General features: G+C 58.0%; 1 protein-coding gene across 3 annotated transcripts in view; it reads left to right on the forward strand.

The window, feature by feature from the left end:
- Positions 1 to 18,230, forward strand: part of spef2 (sperm flagellar 2) — a 714,991-nt gene that overhangs the window by 164,612 nt on the left and 532,149 nt on the right. For all 3 annotated transcript variants that reach the window (XM_072592835.1, XM_072592845.1, XM_072592854.1), the window contains exon 24: positions 9,714 to 9,851. In XM_072592835.1, the coding sequence (XP_072448936.1) occupies positions 9,714 to 9,851 (138 nt within the window). The remainder of the gene's footprint in view (positions 1 to 9,713; positions 9,852 to 18,230) is intronic.

Here is an 18,230-nt window from a genome sequence, read left to right on the forward strand (position 1 = left end):
TGTGAGTGTGAGCTCCCTCCCCGGGTCAGTGTGAGTGTGAGCTCCCTCCCTCTCCCTGGGTCAGTGTGAGTGTGAGCTCCCTCCCCCTCCCCGGGTCAGTGTGAGTGTGAGCTCCCTCCCCCTCCCCGGGTCAGTGTGAGTGTGAGCTCCCTCCCCCTCCCCGGGTCAGTGTGAGTGTGAGCTCCCTCCCCCTCCCCGGGACAGTGTGAGTGTGAGCTCCCTCCCCCTCCCCGGGTCAGTGTGAGTGTGAGCTCCCTCCCCTCCCCCTCCCCGGGTCAGTGTGAGTGTGAGCTCCCTCCCCCTCCCCGGGTCAGTGTGAGTGTGAGCTCCCATCCCCTCCCCCTCCCCGGGTCAGTATGAGTGTGAGCTCCCTCCCCCTCCCCTGGTCAGTGTGAGTGTGAGCTCCCTCCCCCTCCCCGGGTCAGTGTGAGTGTGAGCTCCCTCCCCCTCCCCGGGACAGTGTGAGTGTGAGCTCCCTCCCCCTCCCCGGGTCAGTGTGAGTGTGAGCTCCCTCCCCTCCCCCTCCCCGGGTCAGTGTGAGTGTGAGCTCCCTCCCCTCCCCCTCCCCGGGTCAGTGTTAGTGTGAGCTCCCTCCCCGTCCCCGGGTCAGTGTGAGTGTGAGCTCCCTCCCCCTCCCCCTCCCCGGGTCAGTGTGAGTGTGAGCTCCCTCCCCCTCCCCGGGTCAGTGTGAGTGTGAGCTCCCTCCCCCTCCCCGGGTCAGTGTGAGTGTGAGCTCCCTCCCCCTCCCCGGGTCAGTGTGAGTGTGAGCTCCCTCCCCTCCCCCTCCCCGGGTCAGTGTGAGTGTGAGCTCCCTCCCCCTCCCCGGGTCAGTGTGAGTGTGAGCTCCCTCCCCCTCCCCGGGTCAGTGTGAGTGTGAGCTCCCTCCCCCTCCCCTGGTCAGTGTGAGTGTGAGCTCCCTCCCCGGGTCAGTGTGAGCTCCCTCCCCCTCCCCAGGTCAGTGTGAGTGTGAGCTGCCTCCCCTCCCCCTCCCCGGGTCAGTGTGAGTGTGAGCTCCCTCCCCCTCCCCGGGTTAGTGTGAGTGTGAGCTCCCTCCCCCTCCCCGGGTCAGTGTGAGTGTGAGCTCCCTCCCCCTCCCTGGGTCAGTGTGAGTGTGAGCTCCCTCCCCCTCCCCGGGTCAGTGTGAGTGTGAGCTCCCTCCCCCTCCCCGGGTCAGTGTGAGTGTGAGCTCCCTCCCCTCCCCCTCCCCGGGTCAGTGTGAGTGTGAGCTCCCCCCTCCCCGGGTCAGTGTGAGTGTGAGCTCCCTCCCCCTCCCCGGGTCAGTGTGAGTGTGAGCTTCCTCCCCCTCCCCGGGTCAGTGTGAGTGTGAGCTCCCTCCCCCTCCCCGGGTCAGTGTGAGTGTGAGCTCCCTCCCCCTCCCCGGGTCAGTGTGAGTGTGAGCTTCCTCCCCCTCCCCGGGTCAGTGTGAGTGTGAGCTTCCTCCCCCTCTCCGGGTCAGTGTGAGTGTGAGCTCCCTCCCCCTCCCCGGGTCAGTGTGAGTGTGAGCTCCCTCCCCCTCCCCGGGTCAGTGTGAGTGTGAGCTCCCTCCCCCTCCCTGGGTCAGTGTGAGTGTGAGTTCCCTCCCCCTCCCCGAGTCAGTGTGAGTGTGAGCTCCCTCCCCTCCCCCTCCCCGTGTCAGTATGAGTGTGAGCTCCCTCCCCACCCCCTCCCCGGGTCAGTGTGAGTGTGAGCTCCCTCCCCCTCCCTCTCCTTGGGTCAGTGTGAGTGTGAGCTCCCTCCCCCTCCCCCTCCCCGGGTCAGTGTGAGTGTGAGCTCCCTCCCCCTCCCCTGGTCAGTGTGAGTGTGAGCTCCCTCCCCTCCCCCTCCCCGGGTCAGTGTGAGTGTGAGCTCCCTCCCCCTCCCCGGGTCAGTGTGAGTGTGAGCTCCCATCCCCTCCCCCTCCCCGGGTCAGTATGAGTGTGAGCTCCCTCCCCCTCCCCTGGTCAGTGTGAGTGTGAGCTCCCTCCCCCTCCCCGGGTCAGTGTGAGTGTGAGCTCCCTCCCCCTCCCCGGGACAGTGTGAGTGTGAGCTCCCTCCCCCTCCCCGGGTCAGTGTGAGTGTGAGCTCCCTCCCCTCCCCCTCCCCGGGTCAGTGTGAGTGTGAGCTCCCTCCCCTTCCCCTCCCCGGGTCAGTGTGAGTGTGAGCTCCCTCCCCCTCCCCGGGTCAGTGTGAGTGTGAGCTCCCTCCCCGGGTCAGTGTGAGTGTGAGCTCCCTCCCTCTCCCTGGGTCAGTGTGAGTGTGAGCTCCCTCCCATTCCCCTCCCCGGGTCAGTGTGAGTGTGAGCTCCCTCCCCCTCCCCGGGTCAGTGTGAGTGTGAGCTCCCTCCCCCTCCCCAGGTCAGTGTGAGTGTGAGCTCCCTCCCCCTCCCCGGGTCAGTGTGAGTGTGAGCTCCCTCCCCCTCCCCGGGTCAGTGTGAGTGTGAGCTCCCTACCCCTCCCCGGGTCAGTGTGAGTGTGAGCTCCCTACCCCTCCCCGGGTCAGTGTGAGTGTGAGCTCCCTCCCCCTCCCCGGGTCAGTGTGAGTGTGAGCTCCCTCCCCCTCCCCAGGTCAGTGTGAGTGTGAGCTCCCTACCCTCCCCCTCCCCGGGTCAGTGTGAGTGTGAGCTCTCTCTCCCTCCCTGGGACAGTGTGAGTGTGAGCTCCCTCCCCCTCCCCGAGTCAGTCTGAGTGTGAGCTCCCTCCCCTCCCCCTCCCCGGGTCAGTGTGAGTGTGAGCTCCCTCCCCCTCCCCGGGTCAGTGTGAGTGTGAGCTCCCTCCCCCTCCCCGGGTCAGTGTGAGTGTGAGCTCCCTCCCCCTCCCCAGGTCAATGTGAGTGTGAGATCCCTCCCCCTCCCCAGGTCAGTGTGAGTGTGAGCTCCCTCCCCCTCCCCGGGTCAGTGTGAGTGTGAGCTCCCTCCCCCTCCCCGGGTCAGTGTGAGTGTGAGCTCCCTCCCCCTCCCCGGGTCAGTGTGAGTGTGAGCTCCCTACCCCTCCCCGGGTCAGTGTACGTGTGAGCTCCCTCCCCCTCCCCGGGTCAGTGTGAGTGTGAGCTCCCTCCCCCTCCCCAGGTCAGTGTGAGTGTGAGCTCCCTACCCTCCCCCTCCCCGGGTCAGTGTGAGTGTGAGCTCCCTCCCCCTCCCCGGGTCAGTGTGAGTGTGAGCTCCCTCCCCCTCCCCAGGTCAGTGTGAGTGTGAGCTCCCTCCCCCTCCCCGGGTCAGTGTGAGTGTGAGCTCCCTCCCCCTCCCCGGGTCAGTGTGAGTGTGAGCTCCCTCCCCCTCCCCTGGTCAGTGTGAGTGTGAGCTCCCTCCCCCTCCCCGGGTCAGTGTGAGTGTGAGCTCCCTCCCCCTCCCTGAGTCAGTGTGAGTGTGAGCTCCCTCCCTCTCCCCGGGTCAATGTGAGTGTGAGCTCCCTCCCCCTCCCCGGGTCAGTGTGAGTGTGAGCTCCCTCCCCTCCCCGGGTCAGTGTGAGTGTGAGCTCCCTCCCCCTCCCCAGGTCAGTGTGAGTGTGAGCTCCCTCCCCCTCCCCGGGTCAGTGTGAGTGTGAGCTCCCTACCCCTCCCCGGGTCAGTGTGAGTGTGAGCTCCCTCCCCCTCCCCGGGTCAGTGTGAGTGTGAGCTCCCTACCCTCCCCCTCCCCGGGTCAGTGTGAGTGTGAGCTCCCTCCCCCTCCCTGGGTCAGTGTGAGTGTGAGCTCCCTCCCCCTCCCTGGGTCAGTGTGAGTGTGAGCTCCCTCCCCCTCCCCGAGTCAGTGTGAGTGTGAGCTCCCTCCCCTCCCCCTCCCCGGGTCAGTGTGAGTGTGAGCTCCCTCCCCCTCCCCTGGTCAGTGTGAGTGTGAGCTCCCTCCCCTCCCCCTCCCCGGGTCAGTGTGAGTGTGAGCTCCCTCCCCCTCCCCGGGTCAGTGTGAGTGTGAGCTCCCTCCCCCTCCCCCTCCCCCTCCCCGGGTCAGTGTGAGTGTGAGCTCCTGCCCCCTCCCCGGGTCAGTGTGAGTGTGAGATCCCTCCCCACCCCCTCCCCGGGTCAGTGTGAGTGTGAGCTCCCTCCCCTCCCCCTCCCCGGGTCAGTGTGAGTGTGAGTTCCCTCCCCCTCCCCGGGTCAGTGTGAGTGTGAGCTCCCTCCCCCTCCCCGGGTTAGTGTGAGTGTGAGCTCCCTCCCCCTCCCCGGGTTAGTGTGAGTGTGAGCTCCCTCCCCCTCCCCTGGTCAGTGTGAGTGTGAGCTCCCTCCCCGGGTCAGTGTGAGTGTGAGTTCCGTCCTCCTCCCCGGGTCAGTGTGAGTGTGAGCTCCCTCCCCCTCCCCGGGTCAGTGTGAGTGTGAGCTCCCTCCCCTCCCCCTCCCCGGGTCAGTGTGAGTGTGAGCTCCCCCCTCCCCGGGTCAGTGTGAGTGTGAGCTCCCTCCCCCTCCCCGGGTCAGTGTGAGTGTGAGCTCCCTCCCCCTCCCCGGGTCAGTGTGAGTGTGAGCTCCCTCCCCCTCCCCGGGTCAGTGTGAGTGTGAGCTTCCTCCCCCTCCCCGGGTCAGTGTGAGTGTGAGCTCCCTCCCCCTCCCCGGGTCAGTGTGAGTGTGAGCTCCCTCCCCCTCCCCGGGTCAGTGTGAGTGTGAGCTCCCTCCCCTCCCCCTCCCCGGGTCAGTGTGAGTGTGAGCTCCCCCCTCCCCGGGTCAGTGTGAGTGTGAGTTCCCTCCCCCTCCCCGGGTCAGTGTGAGTGTGAGCTCCCTCCCCGGGTCAGTGTGAGTGTGAGTTCCGTCCTCCTCCCCGGGTCAGTGTGAGTGTGAGTTCCGTCCTCCTCCCCGGGTCAGTGTGAGTGTGAGCTCCCTCCCCCTCCCCGGGTCAGTGTGAGTGTGAGCTCCCTCACCTCCCCCTCCCCGGGTCAGTGTGAGTGTGAGCTCCCCCCTCCCCGGGTCAGTGTGAGTGTGAGCTCCCTCCCCCTCCCCGGGTCAGTGTGAGTGTGAGCTCCCTCCCCCTCCCCGGGTCAGTGTGAGTGTGAGCTCCCTCCCCCTCCCCGGGTCAGTGTGAGTGTGAGCTCCCTCCCCCTCCCCTGGTCAGTGTGAGTGTGAGCTCCCTCCCCCTCCCCTGGTCAGTGTGAGTGTGAGCTTCCTCCCCCTCCCCGGGTCAGTGTGAGTGTGAGCTCCCTCCCCCTCCCCGGGTCAGTGTGAGTGTGAGCTTCCTCCCCCTCTCCGGGTCAGTGTGAGTGTGAGCTCCCTCCCCCTCCCCGGGTCAGTGTGAGTGTGAGCTCCCTCCCCCTCCCCGGGTCAGTGTGAGTGTGAGCTCCCTCCCCCTCCCTGTGTCAGTGTGAGTGTGAGTTCCCTCCCCCTCCCCGGGTCAGTGTGAGCGTGAGCTCCCTCCCCCTCCCCGGGTCAGTGTGAGTGTGAGTTCCCTCCCCCTCCCCGGGTCAGTGTGAGTGTGAGCTCCCTCCCCGTCCCCGGGTCAGTGTGAGTGTGAGTTCCCTCCCCCTCCCCGAGTCAGTATGAGTGTGAGCTCCCTCCCCACCCCCTCCCCGGGTCAGTGTGAGTGTGAGCTCCCTCCCCCTCCCTCTCCTTGGGTCAGTGTGAGTGTGAGCTCCCTCCCCCTCCCCCTCCCCGGGTCAGTGTGAGTGTGAGCTCCCTCCCCCTCCCCTGGTCAGTGTGAGTGTGAGCTCCCTCCCCTCCCCCTCCCCGGGTCAGTGTGAGTGTGAGCTCCGTCCCCCTCCCCGGGTCAGTGTGAGTGTGAGCTCCCTCCCCCTCCCTGGGTCAGTGTGAGTGTGAGCTCCCTCCCCTCCCCCTCCCCGGGTCTGTGTGAGTGTGAGCTCCCTCCCCCTCCCCTGGTCAGTGTGAGTGTGCGCTCCCTCCCCCTCCCCGGGTCAGTGTGAGTGTGAGCTCCCTCCCCCTCCCCGGGTCAGTGCGAGTGTGAGCTCCCATCCCCTCCCCCTCCCCGGGTCAGTATGAGTGTGAGCTCCCTCCCCCTCCCCGGGTCAGTGTGAGTGTGAGCTCCCTCCCCGGGTCAGTGTGAGTGTGAGCTCCCTCCCCCTCCCCGGGTCAGTGTGAGTGTGAGCTCCCTCCCCCTCCCCGGGTCAGTGTGAGTGTGAGCTCCCTCTCCCTCCCCGGGTCAGTGTGAGTGTGAGCTCCCTCCCCTCCCCCTCCCCGGGTCAGTGTGAGTGTGAGCTCCCTCCCTTTCCCCTCCCCGGGTCAGTGTGAGTGTGAGCTCCCTCCCCCTCCCCGGGTCAGTGTGAGTGTGAGCTCCCTCCCCTCCCCCTCCCCGGGTCAGTGTGAGTGTGAGCTCCCTCCCCTTCCCCTCCCCGGGTCAGTGTGAGTGTGAGCTCCCTCCCCCTCCCCGGGTCAGTGTGAGTGTGAGCTCCCTCCCTCTCCCTGGGTCAGTGTGAGTGTGAGCTCCCTCCCCTTCCCCTCCCCGGGTCAGTGTGAGTGTGAGCTCCCTCCCCGGGTCAGTGTGAGTGTGAGCTCCCTCCCCTCCCCTGGTCAGTGTGAGTGTGAGCTCCCTCCCCCTCCCCAGGTCAATGTGAGTGTGAGCTCCCTCCCCCTCCCCGGGTCAGTGTGAGTGTGAGCTCCCTCCCCCTCCCCGGGTCAGTGTGAGTGTGAGCTCCCTCCCCCTCCCTGGGTCAGTGTGAGTGTGAGCTCCCTCCCCCTCCCCGGGTCAGTGTGAGTGTGAGCTCCCTCCCCCTCCCCGGGTCAGTGTGAGTGTGAGCTCCCTCCCCTCCCCCTCCCCGGGTCAGTGTGAGTGTGAGCTCCCTCTCCCTCCCCAGGTCAGTGTGAGTGTGAGCTCCCTCCCCCTCCCCGGGTCAGTGTGAGTGTGAGCTCCCTCCCCCTCCCCGGGTCAGTGTGAGTGTGAGCTCCCTCCCCCTCCCCCTCCCCGGGTCAGTGTGTGAGCTCCCTCCCCCTCCCCGGGTCAGTGTGAGTGTGAGCTCCCTCCCCCTCCCCGGGTCAGTGTGAGTGTGAGCTCCCTCCCCTCCCCCTCCCCGGGTCAGTGTGAGTGTGAGCTCCCTCCCCTTCCCCTCCCCGGGTCAGTGTGAGTGTGAGCTCCCTCCCCCTCCCCGGGTCAGTGTGAGTGTGAGCTCCCTCCCCGGGTCAGTGTGAGTGTGAGCTCCCTCCCTCTCCCTGGGTCAGTGTGAGTGTGAGCTCCCTCCTCTTCCCCTCCCCGGGTCAGTGTGAGTGTGAGCTCCCTCCCCCTCCCCGGGTCAGTGTGAGTGTGAGCTCCCTCCCCGGGTCAGTGTGAGTGTGAGCTCCCTCCCCTCCCCTGGTCAGTGTGAGTGTGAGCTCCCTCCCCCTCCCCAGGTCAATGTGAGTGTGAGCTCCCTCCCCCTCCCCGGGTCAGTGTGAGTGTGAGCTCCCTCCCCCTCCCCGGGTCAGTGTGAGTGTGAGCTCCCTCCCCCTCCCCGGGTCAGTGTGATTGTGAGCACCCTCCCCTCCCCCTCCCCGGGTCAGTGTGAGTGTGAGCTCCCTCTCCCTCCCCAGGTCAGTGTGAGTGTGAGCTCCCTCACCCTCCCCGGGTCAGTGTGAGTGTGAGCTCCCTCCCCCTCCCCGGGTCAGTGTGAGTGTGAGCTCCCTCCCCCTCCCCCTCCCCGGGTCAGTGTGTGAGCTCCCTCCCCCTCCCCGGGTCAGTGTGAGTGTGAGCTCCCTCCCCCTCCCCGGGTCAGTGTGAGTGTGAGCTCCCTCCCCCTCCCCGGGTCAGTGTGAGTGTGAGCTCCCTCCCCGTCCCCGGGTCAGTGTGAGTGTGAGCTCCCTCCCCCTCCCCGGGTCAGTGTGAGTGTGAGCTCCCTCCCCCTCCCCTGGTCAGTGTGAGTGTGAGCTCCCTCCCCCTCCCCGGGTCAGTGTGAGTGTGAGCTCCCTCCCCCTCCCTGAGTCAGTGTGAGTGTGAGCTCCCTCCCTCTCCCCGGGTCAATGTGAGTGTGAGCTCCCTCCCCCTCCCTGGGTCAGTGTGAGTGTGAGCTCCCTCCCCTCCCCGGGTCAGTGTGAGTGTGAGCTCCCTCCCCCTCCCCAGGTCAGTGTGAGTGTGAGCTCCCTCCCCCTCCCCGGGTCAGTGTGAGTGTGAGCTCCCTACCCCTCCCCGGGTCAGTGTGAGTGTGAGCTCCCTCCCCCTCCCCGGGTCAGTGTGAGTGTGAGCTCCCTACCGTCCCCCTCCCCGGGTCAGTGTGAGTGTGAGCTCCCTCCCCCTCCCTGGGTCAGTGTGAGTGTGAGCTCCCTCCCCCTCCCTGGGTCAGTGTGAGTGTGAGCTCCCTCCCCCTCCCCGAGTCAGTGTGAGTGTGAGCTCCCTCCCCTCCCCCTCCCCGGGTCAGTGTGAGTGTGAGCTCCCTCCCCCTCCCCTGGTCAGTGTGAGTGTGAGCTCCCTCCCCCTCCTCGGGTCAGTGTGAGTGTGAGCTCCCTCCCCCTCCCCGGGTCAGTGTGAGTGTGAGCTCCCTCCCCCTCCCCGGGTCAGTGTGAGTGTGAGCTCCCTCCCCCTCCCCTGGTCAGTGTGAGTGTGAGCTCCCTCCCCCTCCCCGGGTCAGTGTGAGTGTGAGCTCCCTCCCCTCCCCCTCCCCGGGTCAGTGTGAGTGTGAGCTCCCTCCCCCTCCCCGGGTCAGTGTGAGTGAGAGCTCCCTCCCCTCCCCCTCCCCGGGTCAGTGTGAGTGTGAGCTCCCTCCCTTCCCCCTCCCCGGGTCAGTGTGAGTGTGAGCTCCCTCCCCCTCCCTGGGTCAGTGTGAGTGTGAGCTCCCTCCCCCTCCCCGGGTCAGTGTGAGTGTGAGCTCCCTCCCCTCCCCCTCCCCGGGTCAGTGTGAGTGTGAGCTCCCTCCCCCTCCCCGGGTCAGTGTGAGTGTGAGCTCCCTCCCCGGGTCAGTGTGAGTGTGAGCTCCCTCCCCCTCCCCGGGTCAGTGTGAGTGTGAGCTCCCTCCCCCTCCCCGGGTCAGTGTGAGTGTGAGCTCCCTCCCCCTCCCCGGGTCAGTGTGAGTGTGAGCTCCCTCCCCTCCCCCTCCCCGGGTCAGTGTGAGTGTGAGCTCCCTCCCTTCCCCCTCCCCGGGTCAGTGTGAGTGTGAGCTCCCTCCCCCTCCCCGGGTCAGTGTGAGTGTGAGCTCCCTCCCCCTCCCCGGGTCAGTGTGAGTGTGAGCTCCCTCCCCCTCCCCGGGTCAGTGTGAGTGTGAGCTCCCTCCCCCTCCCCGGGTCAGTGTGAGTGTGAGCTCTGTCTGGGTGTATTCTCACCGGTCCCTCCCCGGTTTCTCCATGACTGAGGAAGTTGAGGTTACCTGTACAGTGACTGTATCGTGAGGCTGTGTGAACCTACCTCATTCTCCCCACTGACTGACTGCATCCCATCGAAGTGAAGGGGTTTGTGGAATCCTGAATCCATGTTACAGAGGCAATGGGTTTCCAGTTTGGGGTGGCACTGTGACTCAGTGGTTAGCACTGCTGCCTCACAACGCCAGGGACCAGGGTTTGATTCCAGCCTTGGGTGACTGTCTGTGTGGAGTTTGCACATTCTCCCCGTGTCTGCATGGGTTTCCTCCGGGTGCTCCGGTTTCCTCCCACAGTCCAAAGATTTGCAGGTCAGGTGAATTGGCCATGCTACATTGTCCACAGTGATCTTGCATGTGTAGTCTAGGTGCAATAGTCAGGGTTAAATGTGGAGTAATAGGATAGGGGGATGGGTCTGGGTGGGTTACTCTTCAGAGGATCGGTGTGAGCTTTTTGGTCCGAAGGGCCTGTTTCCACAATGTAGGGATTCTAGGATTCTTCAGTCCTCTGCCTGTGATCTTCAACTTGACTGAGTCCATTAATTTGTTGTCCAGAACCTGCGAGAGCGTCTCTGGGACATCTCTGACACCAGGAAGGAAGAGGCTGAGCGAGAGAGGATGAACATTATGGGTAATGGCTGGCTGGAGGATCACCTGGGTTTACTGCTGAACATCTACACAACCCTCATGCAGGTAGGAAATCTCCCACTGCCTCCCAGCCTACTCCAACATTGAGCTGGTTCCAGGAAGTGACAGGAATTGTACAGCTCTCCCCTGACCCCATCATGTCAGCAATCTTCGGAACAGGCTGAGAAAATACCTGAGCAGGATTGGCAGCTACAGAATAGAGGGAAAGCTGAGCAAAATCTGAGAGAATTCTTATAAAGCTGGGTACAGATGGTTAACATTTATATAAATAATTTACAATTTTAACAGGTTTTTTTAATCCCACTGAAGGGGGAGAGCTCACCTTCGGGTCTGGACTCCCAAGGCATGTCATAGCTCTGTTAAATATGGCTCATAATTGCCAGGAGCCTGCCCCTCTTCCCTAACTCCAATCATATCCTGATACCCTTGGGGTGGGAGCAGGCAGTATGTCACCTTGAGGCCCTTGGGGCTGGAGTGGGTTATCTCCCCCTCCTTCCCTCCTTCCCCCGTTTCCCCAGCGGTCGTGTTTTGGTTATTGTCACATTGTCCCTGGTGCCTTTATACCTGATGGCCTTTTGGGAAACTGCAGTTCCTGTTAATGGAGCCAATTAATTCGCACACTGCCAACTCCCACAAACAGCAGTGATCTGTTAACCATCTGGATGAGGGTGGAGAAGGATGGGATAGTAAATTCGCAGATGACACTAAGGTCGGTGGAGTTGTGGGTAGTGCTGAAGGATGTTGTAGGTTACAGAGGGACATAGATAAGCTGCAGAGCTGGGCTGAGACATGGCAAATGGAGTTTAATGTGGACAAGTTGCTTTGCCTGTAGTGTTTCCCACCCGTCCTCGTCCTCTCACCAAACAAAAGGTTCTGTGTGCCAATTGGTAAAGTGACTGGTTTCTGTTTTTTTCAGTTTTTCAGTCGTCTCTTTGGTAATTTAGAGCAGTGGGAATGGGGGTTAGGGCAGTTGAATGTTCCTCCTGCAGAATGTGGGAGGTAAGGGTTACCTCTAGTGTCCCTGCTGACTACATCTGTGGGACGTGTACCCAACTCCAGCTCCTCGAGAACCACGTTAGGGAACTGGAGCTGGATGAACTTCAGTTCATTCGGGAGGCAGAGGGGGTTATTGAGAGGAGTTACAGGGAGGGAGTCACACCTAAGGTACAAGAACAAGGTAAATGGGTTACTGTCAGGGAACAGAAAAGGGACTGGGAGACAGTGCAGGGATCCCCTGGGGCTGTTCCCCTCAATAACAAGGACACCGTTTTGGATAATGTTGGGGGAAAGACTTACCAGGGGAAAGCAGTGGGGTACAGGGCTCTGACACAGAGTCTGTCCCTGCTGCTCAGAAGGGAAGGGGGAAGAGGAGCAGAGCAGTAGTCATTGGGGATTCCATAGTTAGGGGGACAGATCGGAGGTTCTGTGGGGACGAGAGAGACTCACAGTTGGTGTGTTGCCTTCCAGATGCCAGGGTCCGTGATGTCTCTGATCATGTTTTTGGGATCCTTAAGGGGGAGGGGGAGCAGGCCCAAGTCATGGTCCACATAGTCACCAACGCCATAGGTAGGAAGAGAGATGGGGATTTAAGGCAGAAATTCAGGGAGCTAGGATGGAAGCTTAGAGCCAGGACGAACAGAGTTGTTGTCTCTGGTTTGTTGCCCGTGCCAAGTGCTAGGCCGGAGGGGAACGGGGAGAGAGTGGAGCTGAACATGTGGCTACAGGGATGGTGCAGGAGGGAGGGTTTTGGATTCTTGGATAATTGGGGCTCTTTCTGGGGAAGGTGGGACCCCTACTAACAGGATGGTCTTCACCTGAACCAGAGGGGTACCAATATCCTGGGGGAGAAATTTGCTAATGCACTTCGGGTGGGTTTAAATTAATTCAACAGGAGGATAGTAACCGAGATTGTAGTTCGAGTATACAGGAGGATGAGAGTAATGAAGTCAGAACTAAGGTTTCAAGATCGCCAGCAAGCTAGAAGTTGGTTTAAAATGTGTCTATTTCAACACCAGGAGCATCCGGATTAAGGTGGGTGAACTTGCAGAATGGGTTGGTACCTGGGACTTCAATGTTGTGGCCATTTCAGAGACATCGGTAGAGTAGGGGGACAGCATCCAAGGAGCAGGAAAATCGACGTTTCAGGCAAAAGCCCTTCATCTTGAATAGAGCTTTCCAGCACCACTCTAACCTTGACTCTGGTTTCCAGCATCTGCAGTCCTTGTTTTTACATAAGTAGAGCAGGGACAGGAATGGTTGCTGCAGGTTCCAGGGTTTAGATGTTTCAGGAAGAACAGGGAAGATGATAAAAGAGGGGGAGGTGTGGCATTGTTGGTCAAGGACAGTTTACGGTGGCAGAAAGGATGTTTGAGGACTCATCCACTGAGGTAGTTTGGGCTGAGGTTAGAAACAAGAAAGGAGAGGTCACCCTGTTGGGAGTTTTCTATAGGCCTCCGAATAGTTCCAGAGATGTAGAGGAAAGGATAGCAAAGATGATTCTCGATAGGAGTGAGAGAGACAGGGTAGTTGTTATGGGGCTTTAACTTTCCAAATATTAACTGGGAACACTACAGTACGTGCAGGAGGATTTCCTGACACAGTATGTAGACAGGCCAACAAGGGGCAAGGCCACATTAGATTTGGTACTGGGGAATGAGCCCGGCCAGGTGTTAGACTTGGAGGTAGGTGAGCACTTTGGTGATAGTGACCACAATTCGATTATGTTTACTTTAGTGATGGAAAGGGATAAGTATATACCGCAGGGGAAGAGTTACAGCTGGGGAAAAAGCCAATTATGATGCGATCAGGCAAGATTTAGGATTATCGGATGGGGAAGGAAACTGCCGGGGATGGGCACAATTGAAATGTGGAGCTTATTCAAGGACCAGCTACTGCGAGTCCTTGATAAATATGTTCCTGTCAGGCAGGAAGTGGTTGAGTGAGGGAGCCGTGGTTTACGAAGGAAGTTGAATCTCTCTTGAGGAGGAAGAAGGAGGTTTATGTTAGGATGAGATGTGAAGGCTCAGTTAGGGCGCTTGAGGGTTACAGGTTAGCCAGGAAAGACCGAAAGAGAGAGTTAAGAAAAGCCAGGAGGGATTTGAGAAGTCTTTAAAAACAAAGAATAAAGAAAATGTACAGCCCAGGAACAGGCCCTTTGGCCCTCCAAGCCTGAGCTGATCCAAATCTACTGTCTAAACCTGTTGCCCAATTCCTAACCATCTGTATCCCTCTGTTCCCCACCTACTCCTGCATCTGTCCAGACGCATCTTAAATGAATCGCCCGTGCCTGCCTCTACCACCTCTGCTGGCAACGTGTTCCAGACACCCACCACCCTCTGTGTGAAGTACTATCCGCGTGTATCCCCCTTAAACTTTCCACCTCTCACCTTGAAAGTGTGACCTCTCGTTATTGAATCCCTCACCCTGGGAAAAAGCTTGTCTCTATCCACCCTGTCTATACCCTTCATGATTTTGTAAACCTCAATCAGGTCCCCCCTCAATCTCCTTTTCTCTAATGAAAACGATTCTAACCTACTCAACCTCTCTTCATAGCGAGCACCTTCCATACCAGGCAACATCCTTGTAAACCTTCTCTGCACCCTCTCCAAAGCGTCCACATCCTTTTGGTAATGTGGCGACCAGAACTGTACACAGTATTCTAAATGCGGCCAAACCAATGTCTGGTACAATGTTAACATGACCTGCCAGCTCTTATACTCAATACCCCGTCCGATGAAGGCAAGCAGACTATATGCCTTCTTGACCACTCTATCCACCTGTGCAGCAACCTTCAGGGTATAATGGACCTGCACTCCCAGATCTCTCTGCTCATCAACTTCTCCCAAGGTTCTTCCATTCATTGTATAATTTGCTCTAGAATTAGTCTTGTCTAAATGCATCACCTCACATTTGCCTGGATTGAAAACCATCTGCCACTTTTCCACCCAACTCTCCAGTCTACCTATATCCTCCTGTATTCTCTGACAGTCCCTTATGCTTTCTGCTACTCCACCAATCTTCATGTCATCTGCAAACTTGCTGATCATACCAACAGTGCCCTCTTCCAGATCATTTCTGTACATTACAAACAACAGTGGCCCCAACACTGACCCCTGTGGAACACCACTGGTCACCTTTCTCCATTTCGAGAAACTCCCTTCAACTACTACTCTCTGTCTCCTGTTGCTCAACCAGTTCTTTATCCACCTGCTAGAACACCCTGCACACCATGTGACTTCACTATCTCCATTAGTCTACCATGGGGAACCTTATCAAACACCTTACTAAAGTCCATGTATATGACATCAACAGCCCTTCCTTCATCTAGCAACTTGGTTACTTTGGCAGGTAGGATCAAAGTAAACCCTAAAGCTTTCTATTAAGCATATCAGGAATAAAAGAATGACGAGAGTAAGATTAGGACCAATCAAGGACAGTTGTGGGAAGTTGTGCCTGGAGTCAGAGGAGGTAGGGGAAGCGCGAAGTGAATATTTTTCATTGGTATTCACACTCGAAAAAGACAATGTGGTCGAGGGGAATTCTGAGATACAGGCAATTCTGGAAAGTGTGAAAATAGATAAGTCCCCTGGGCCGGATGTGATTTATCCGAGGATTCTCTGGGAAACCAGGGAGGAGATTGCAGAGCCTTTGGATTTGATCTTTAAATCATCATTTTCTACTGGAATAGTGCTGGAAGACTGGAGGATAGCAAATGTTGTCCCCTTGTTCAAGAAGGGGAGTAGACACAACCCTGGTAATTATAGACCAGTGAGCCTTACTTCAGTTGTAGGTAAAGTGGTAAAAAGGATTATAAAAGATAGGATTTATAATCATCTAGAAAAGAATAATTTGATTAGGGATAGTCAGCAGGGTTTTGTGAAGGGTAGGTTGTGCCTCACAAACTGCATTGAGTTCTTTGAGATGGTGACAAAACAGGTGGATGAGGGTAAAGTGGTTGATGTGGTGTATATGGATTTCAGTGAGGCATTTGATAAGGTTCCACACAGTAGGTTATTGCACATAATATGGGGGCATGGGATTGAGGGTGAGTTAGCAGTTTGGATCAGACATTGACTAGCTGAAAGAAGACAGAGGGTGGTGGTTGATGTGAAATATTCATCCTGGAGTCCAGTTACTCGTGGTGTACCACAAGGATCTGTTTTGGGCCCACTGTTGTTTGTCATTTATCTAAATGACCTGGATGTGGGCGTAGAAGGATGGGTTAGTAAATTTGAGGGTGACACTATGGAGTTGTGGATAGTGACAAAGTTACAGAGAGACATAGATAAGCTGCAGAGCTGGGCTAAGAGGTGGCAAATGGAATTAAATGTGGAAAAGTATAAGGTCATAGAGTCATAGAGATGTACAGCATGGAAACAGACCCTTCGGCCCAACCCGTCCATGCTGACCAGATATCCCAACCCAATCTAGTCCCACCTGCCAGCACCTGGCCCATATCCCTCCAAACCCTTCCTATTCATATACCCATCCAAATGCCTCTTAAATGTTGTAATTGTACCAGCCTCCACCACATCCTCTGGCAGCTCATTCCATACACGTACCACCCTCTGTGTGAAAAAGTTGCTCCTTAGGTCTCTTTTATATCTTTCCCCTCTCACCCTAACCTATGCCCTCTAGTTCTGGACTCCCCAACCTCAGGGAACAGACTTTGCCTATTTACCCTATCCATGCCCCTCTATAAGGTCACCCCTCAGCCTCCGACGCTCCAGGGAAAACAGCCCCATCCTATTCAACCTCACCCTATAGCTCAAATCCTCCAACCCTGGCAATATCCTTGTAAATCTTTTCTGAATCCTTTCAAGTTTCACAATATCGTTCCGATAGGAAGGAGACCAGAATTGCACGCAGTATTCCAACAGTGGCCTAACCAATGTCCTGTACAGCCGCAACATGACCTCCCAACTCCTCTTCGCAATACTCTGACCAATAAAGGAAAGCATACCAAACGCTGCCTTCACTATCCTATCTACCTGTGACTCCACTTTCAAGGAGCTATGAACCTGCACTCCAAGGTCTCTTTGTTCAGCAACACTCCCTAGGACCTTACCATTAAGTGTATAAGTCCTGCTAAGATTTGCTTTCCCAAAATGCAGCACCTCGCATTTATCTGAATTAAACTCCATCTGCCACTCCTCAGCCCATTGGCCCATCTGGCCCAGATCCTGTTGTAATCTGAGGTAACACTCTTCACTGTCCACTACACCTCCAATTTTGGTGTCATCTGCAAACTTACTAACTGTACCTCTTATGCTCGCATCCAAATCATTTCTATAAATGACAAAAAGTAGAGGACCCAGCACCGATCCTTGTGGCACTCCACTGGTCACAGGCCTCCAGTCTGAAAAACAAACCACGTTGTTAAGAAGGCGTACAGTGTGTTGGGCAGCACGGTGGCACAGTGGTTAGCACTGCTGCCTCACAGCGCCAGAGACCTGGGTTCAATTCCCGCCTCAGGCGACTGACTGTGTGGAGTTTGCACATTCTCCCTGTGTCTGTGTGGGTTTCCTCCGGGTGCTCCGGTTTCCTCCCACAGTCCAAAGATGTGCAGGTCAGGTGGATTGGCCATGCTAAATTGCCCGTAGTGTTTGGTAGGGGGTAGATGTAGGGGTATGGGTGGGTTGCACTTCGGTGGGGCGGTGCGGACTTGTTGGGCTGAAGGGCCTGTTTCCACACTGTAAGTAATCTAAAATTAAACCTTTTATTAATAGAGGGATTGAGTTCCGGAACCATGAGGTTATGCTGCAGCTGTACAAAACTCTGGTGCGGCCGCACTTGGAGTATTGTGTACAGTTCTGGTCACCACATTATAGGAAGGATATGGAAGCTTTGGAAAGGGTGCAGAGAAGATTTACCAGGATGTTGCCTGGTATGGAGGGAAGAGAGAAGAAGGTTGAGAGGTGACTTAATAGAGACATACAAGATAATCAGAGGGTTAGAGAGGGTGGACAGGGAGAGCCTTTTTCCTCGGATGGTGATGGCTAGCACAAGGGAACATAGCTTTAAATTGAGGGGTGATAGATATAGGACAGATGTCAGAGGTAGTTTCTTTACTCAGAGAGTAGTAGGGTGTGGAACACACTGCCTGTAACAATAGTAGACACGAGAGCGGGGTGCTGGAAAAGCACAGCAGGTCAGGCAGCATCTGAGGAGCAGGAGGATCGACATTTCAGGCAAGAGTCGCTCATCAGGAATGAAGACAGGAAGCCTCCGGGATGGAGAGATAAATGGGTGGGGCTGGGGAGAAGGTAGCTGAGAGTGCAATAGGTGAATGGGGGTGGGGTAAAGGTGATAGGTCGGAGAGGAGGGTGGAGCAGATAGGTGGGAAGGAAGATTGGCAGGTGGGACAGGTCATGATGACAGTGCTGAGCTGGAAGGTTGGAACTAGGATGAGGTGGGGGGAGGGGAAATGAGGAAACTGTTGAAGTCCACATTGATGCCCTGGGGTTGAAGTGTTCCGAGGCGGAAGATGAGGCGTTCTTCCTCCAGGCGTCTGGTGGTGAGGGAGCGGCGGTGAAGGAGGCCCAGGACCTCCATGTCCTCGGCAGAGTGGGAGGGGGAGTTGAAATGTTGGGCCACAGGGCAGTGTGGTTGATTGGTGCGGGTGTCCCGGAGATGTTCCCTAAAGCGCTCTGCTAGGAGGCGCCCAGTCTCCCCAATGTAGAGGAGACCACATCGGGAGCAACGGATACAGTAACTGACATGTATGGATGTGCAGGTGAAACTCTGATGGATGTGGAAGGTTCCTTTGGGGCCTTGGATGGAGGTGGCAGGGGAAGGTGCCGGGAGGGGAAAGTGGGTTGGTGGGGGGTGTGGACCTTATGAGGGATTTGCGGAGGGAATGGTCTTTCTGGAACACTGATAGGGGTGGGGAGGGAAATATATCCCTGGTGGTGGGGACCATTTGTAGGTGGCGGAAATGACGGAGGGTGATGCGATGTATACGGAGGTTGGTGGGGTGGTAGGTGAGGACCGGGGGGCTTTGTCCTTGTTGGGTTTGGAGGGGTGGAGTTCAAGGGCAGAGGTGCAGGAAATGGATGAGATGCTGGAGGGCATCATCAGTCATGGTGGAGGGGAAATTGCCGGCTTTGAAGAAGGAGGCCATCTGACCTGATTGAGTTTTCTTGAGGAAGTAACAAAGAGGATTGATGAGGGCAGAGGGCTGGATGTGATCTGTATGGACTTCAGGAAGGCGTTTGACAAGGTTCCCCATGGGAGACTGGTTAGCAAAGTCCACGATTTTTTATCAGTTCATCGACTTCACCCACAACTTCCACCCCGCCCTCAAATTCACTTGGTCTATCTCGGACACCTCCCTCCCCATTCATGACCTCTCTGTTTCCATCTCTGGCGACAGTCTCCAGACAGAAGTTTACTATAAACCCACAGACTCCCATAACTACCTCG

This window comes from Chiloscyllium punctatum, chromosome 2 (assembly GCF_047496795.1).
Source record: "Chiloscyllium punctatum isolate Juve2018m chromosome 2, sChiPun1.3, whole genome shotgun sequence".
In the NCBI taxonomy this organism is placed as follows: domain Eukaryota; kingdom Metazoa; phylum Chordata; class Chondrichthyes; order Orectolobiformes; family Hemiscylliidae; genus Chiloscyllium; species Chiloscyllium punctatum.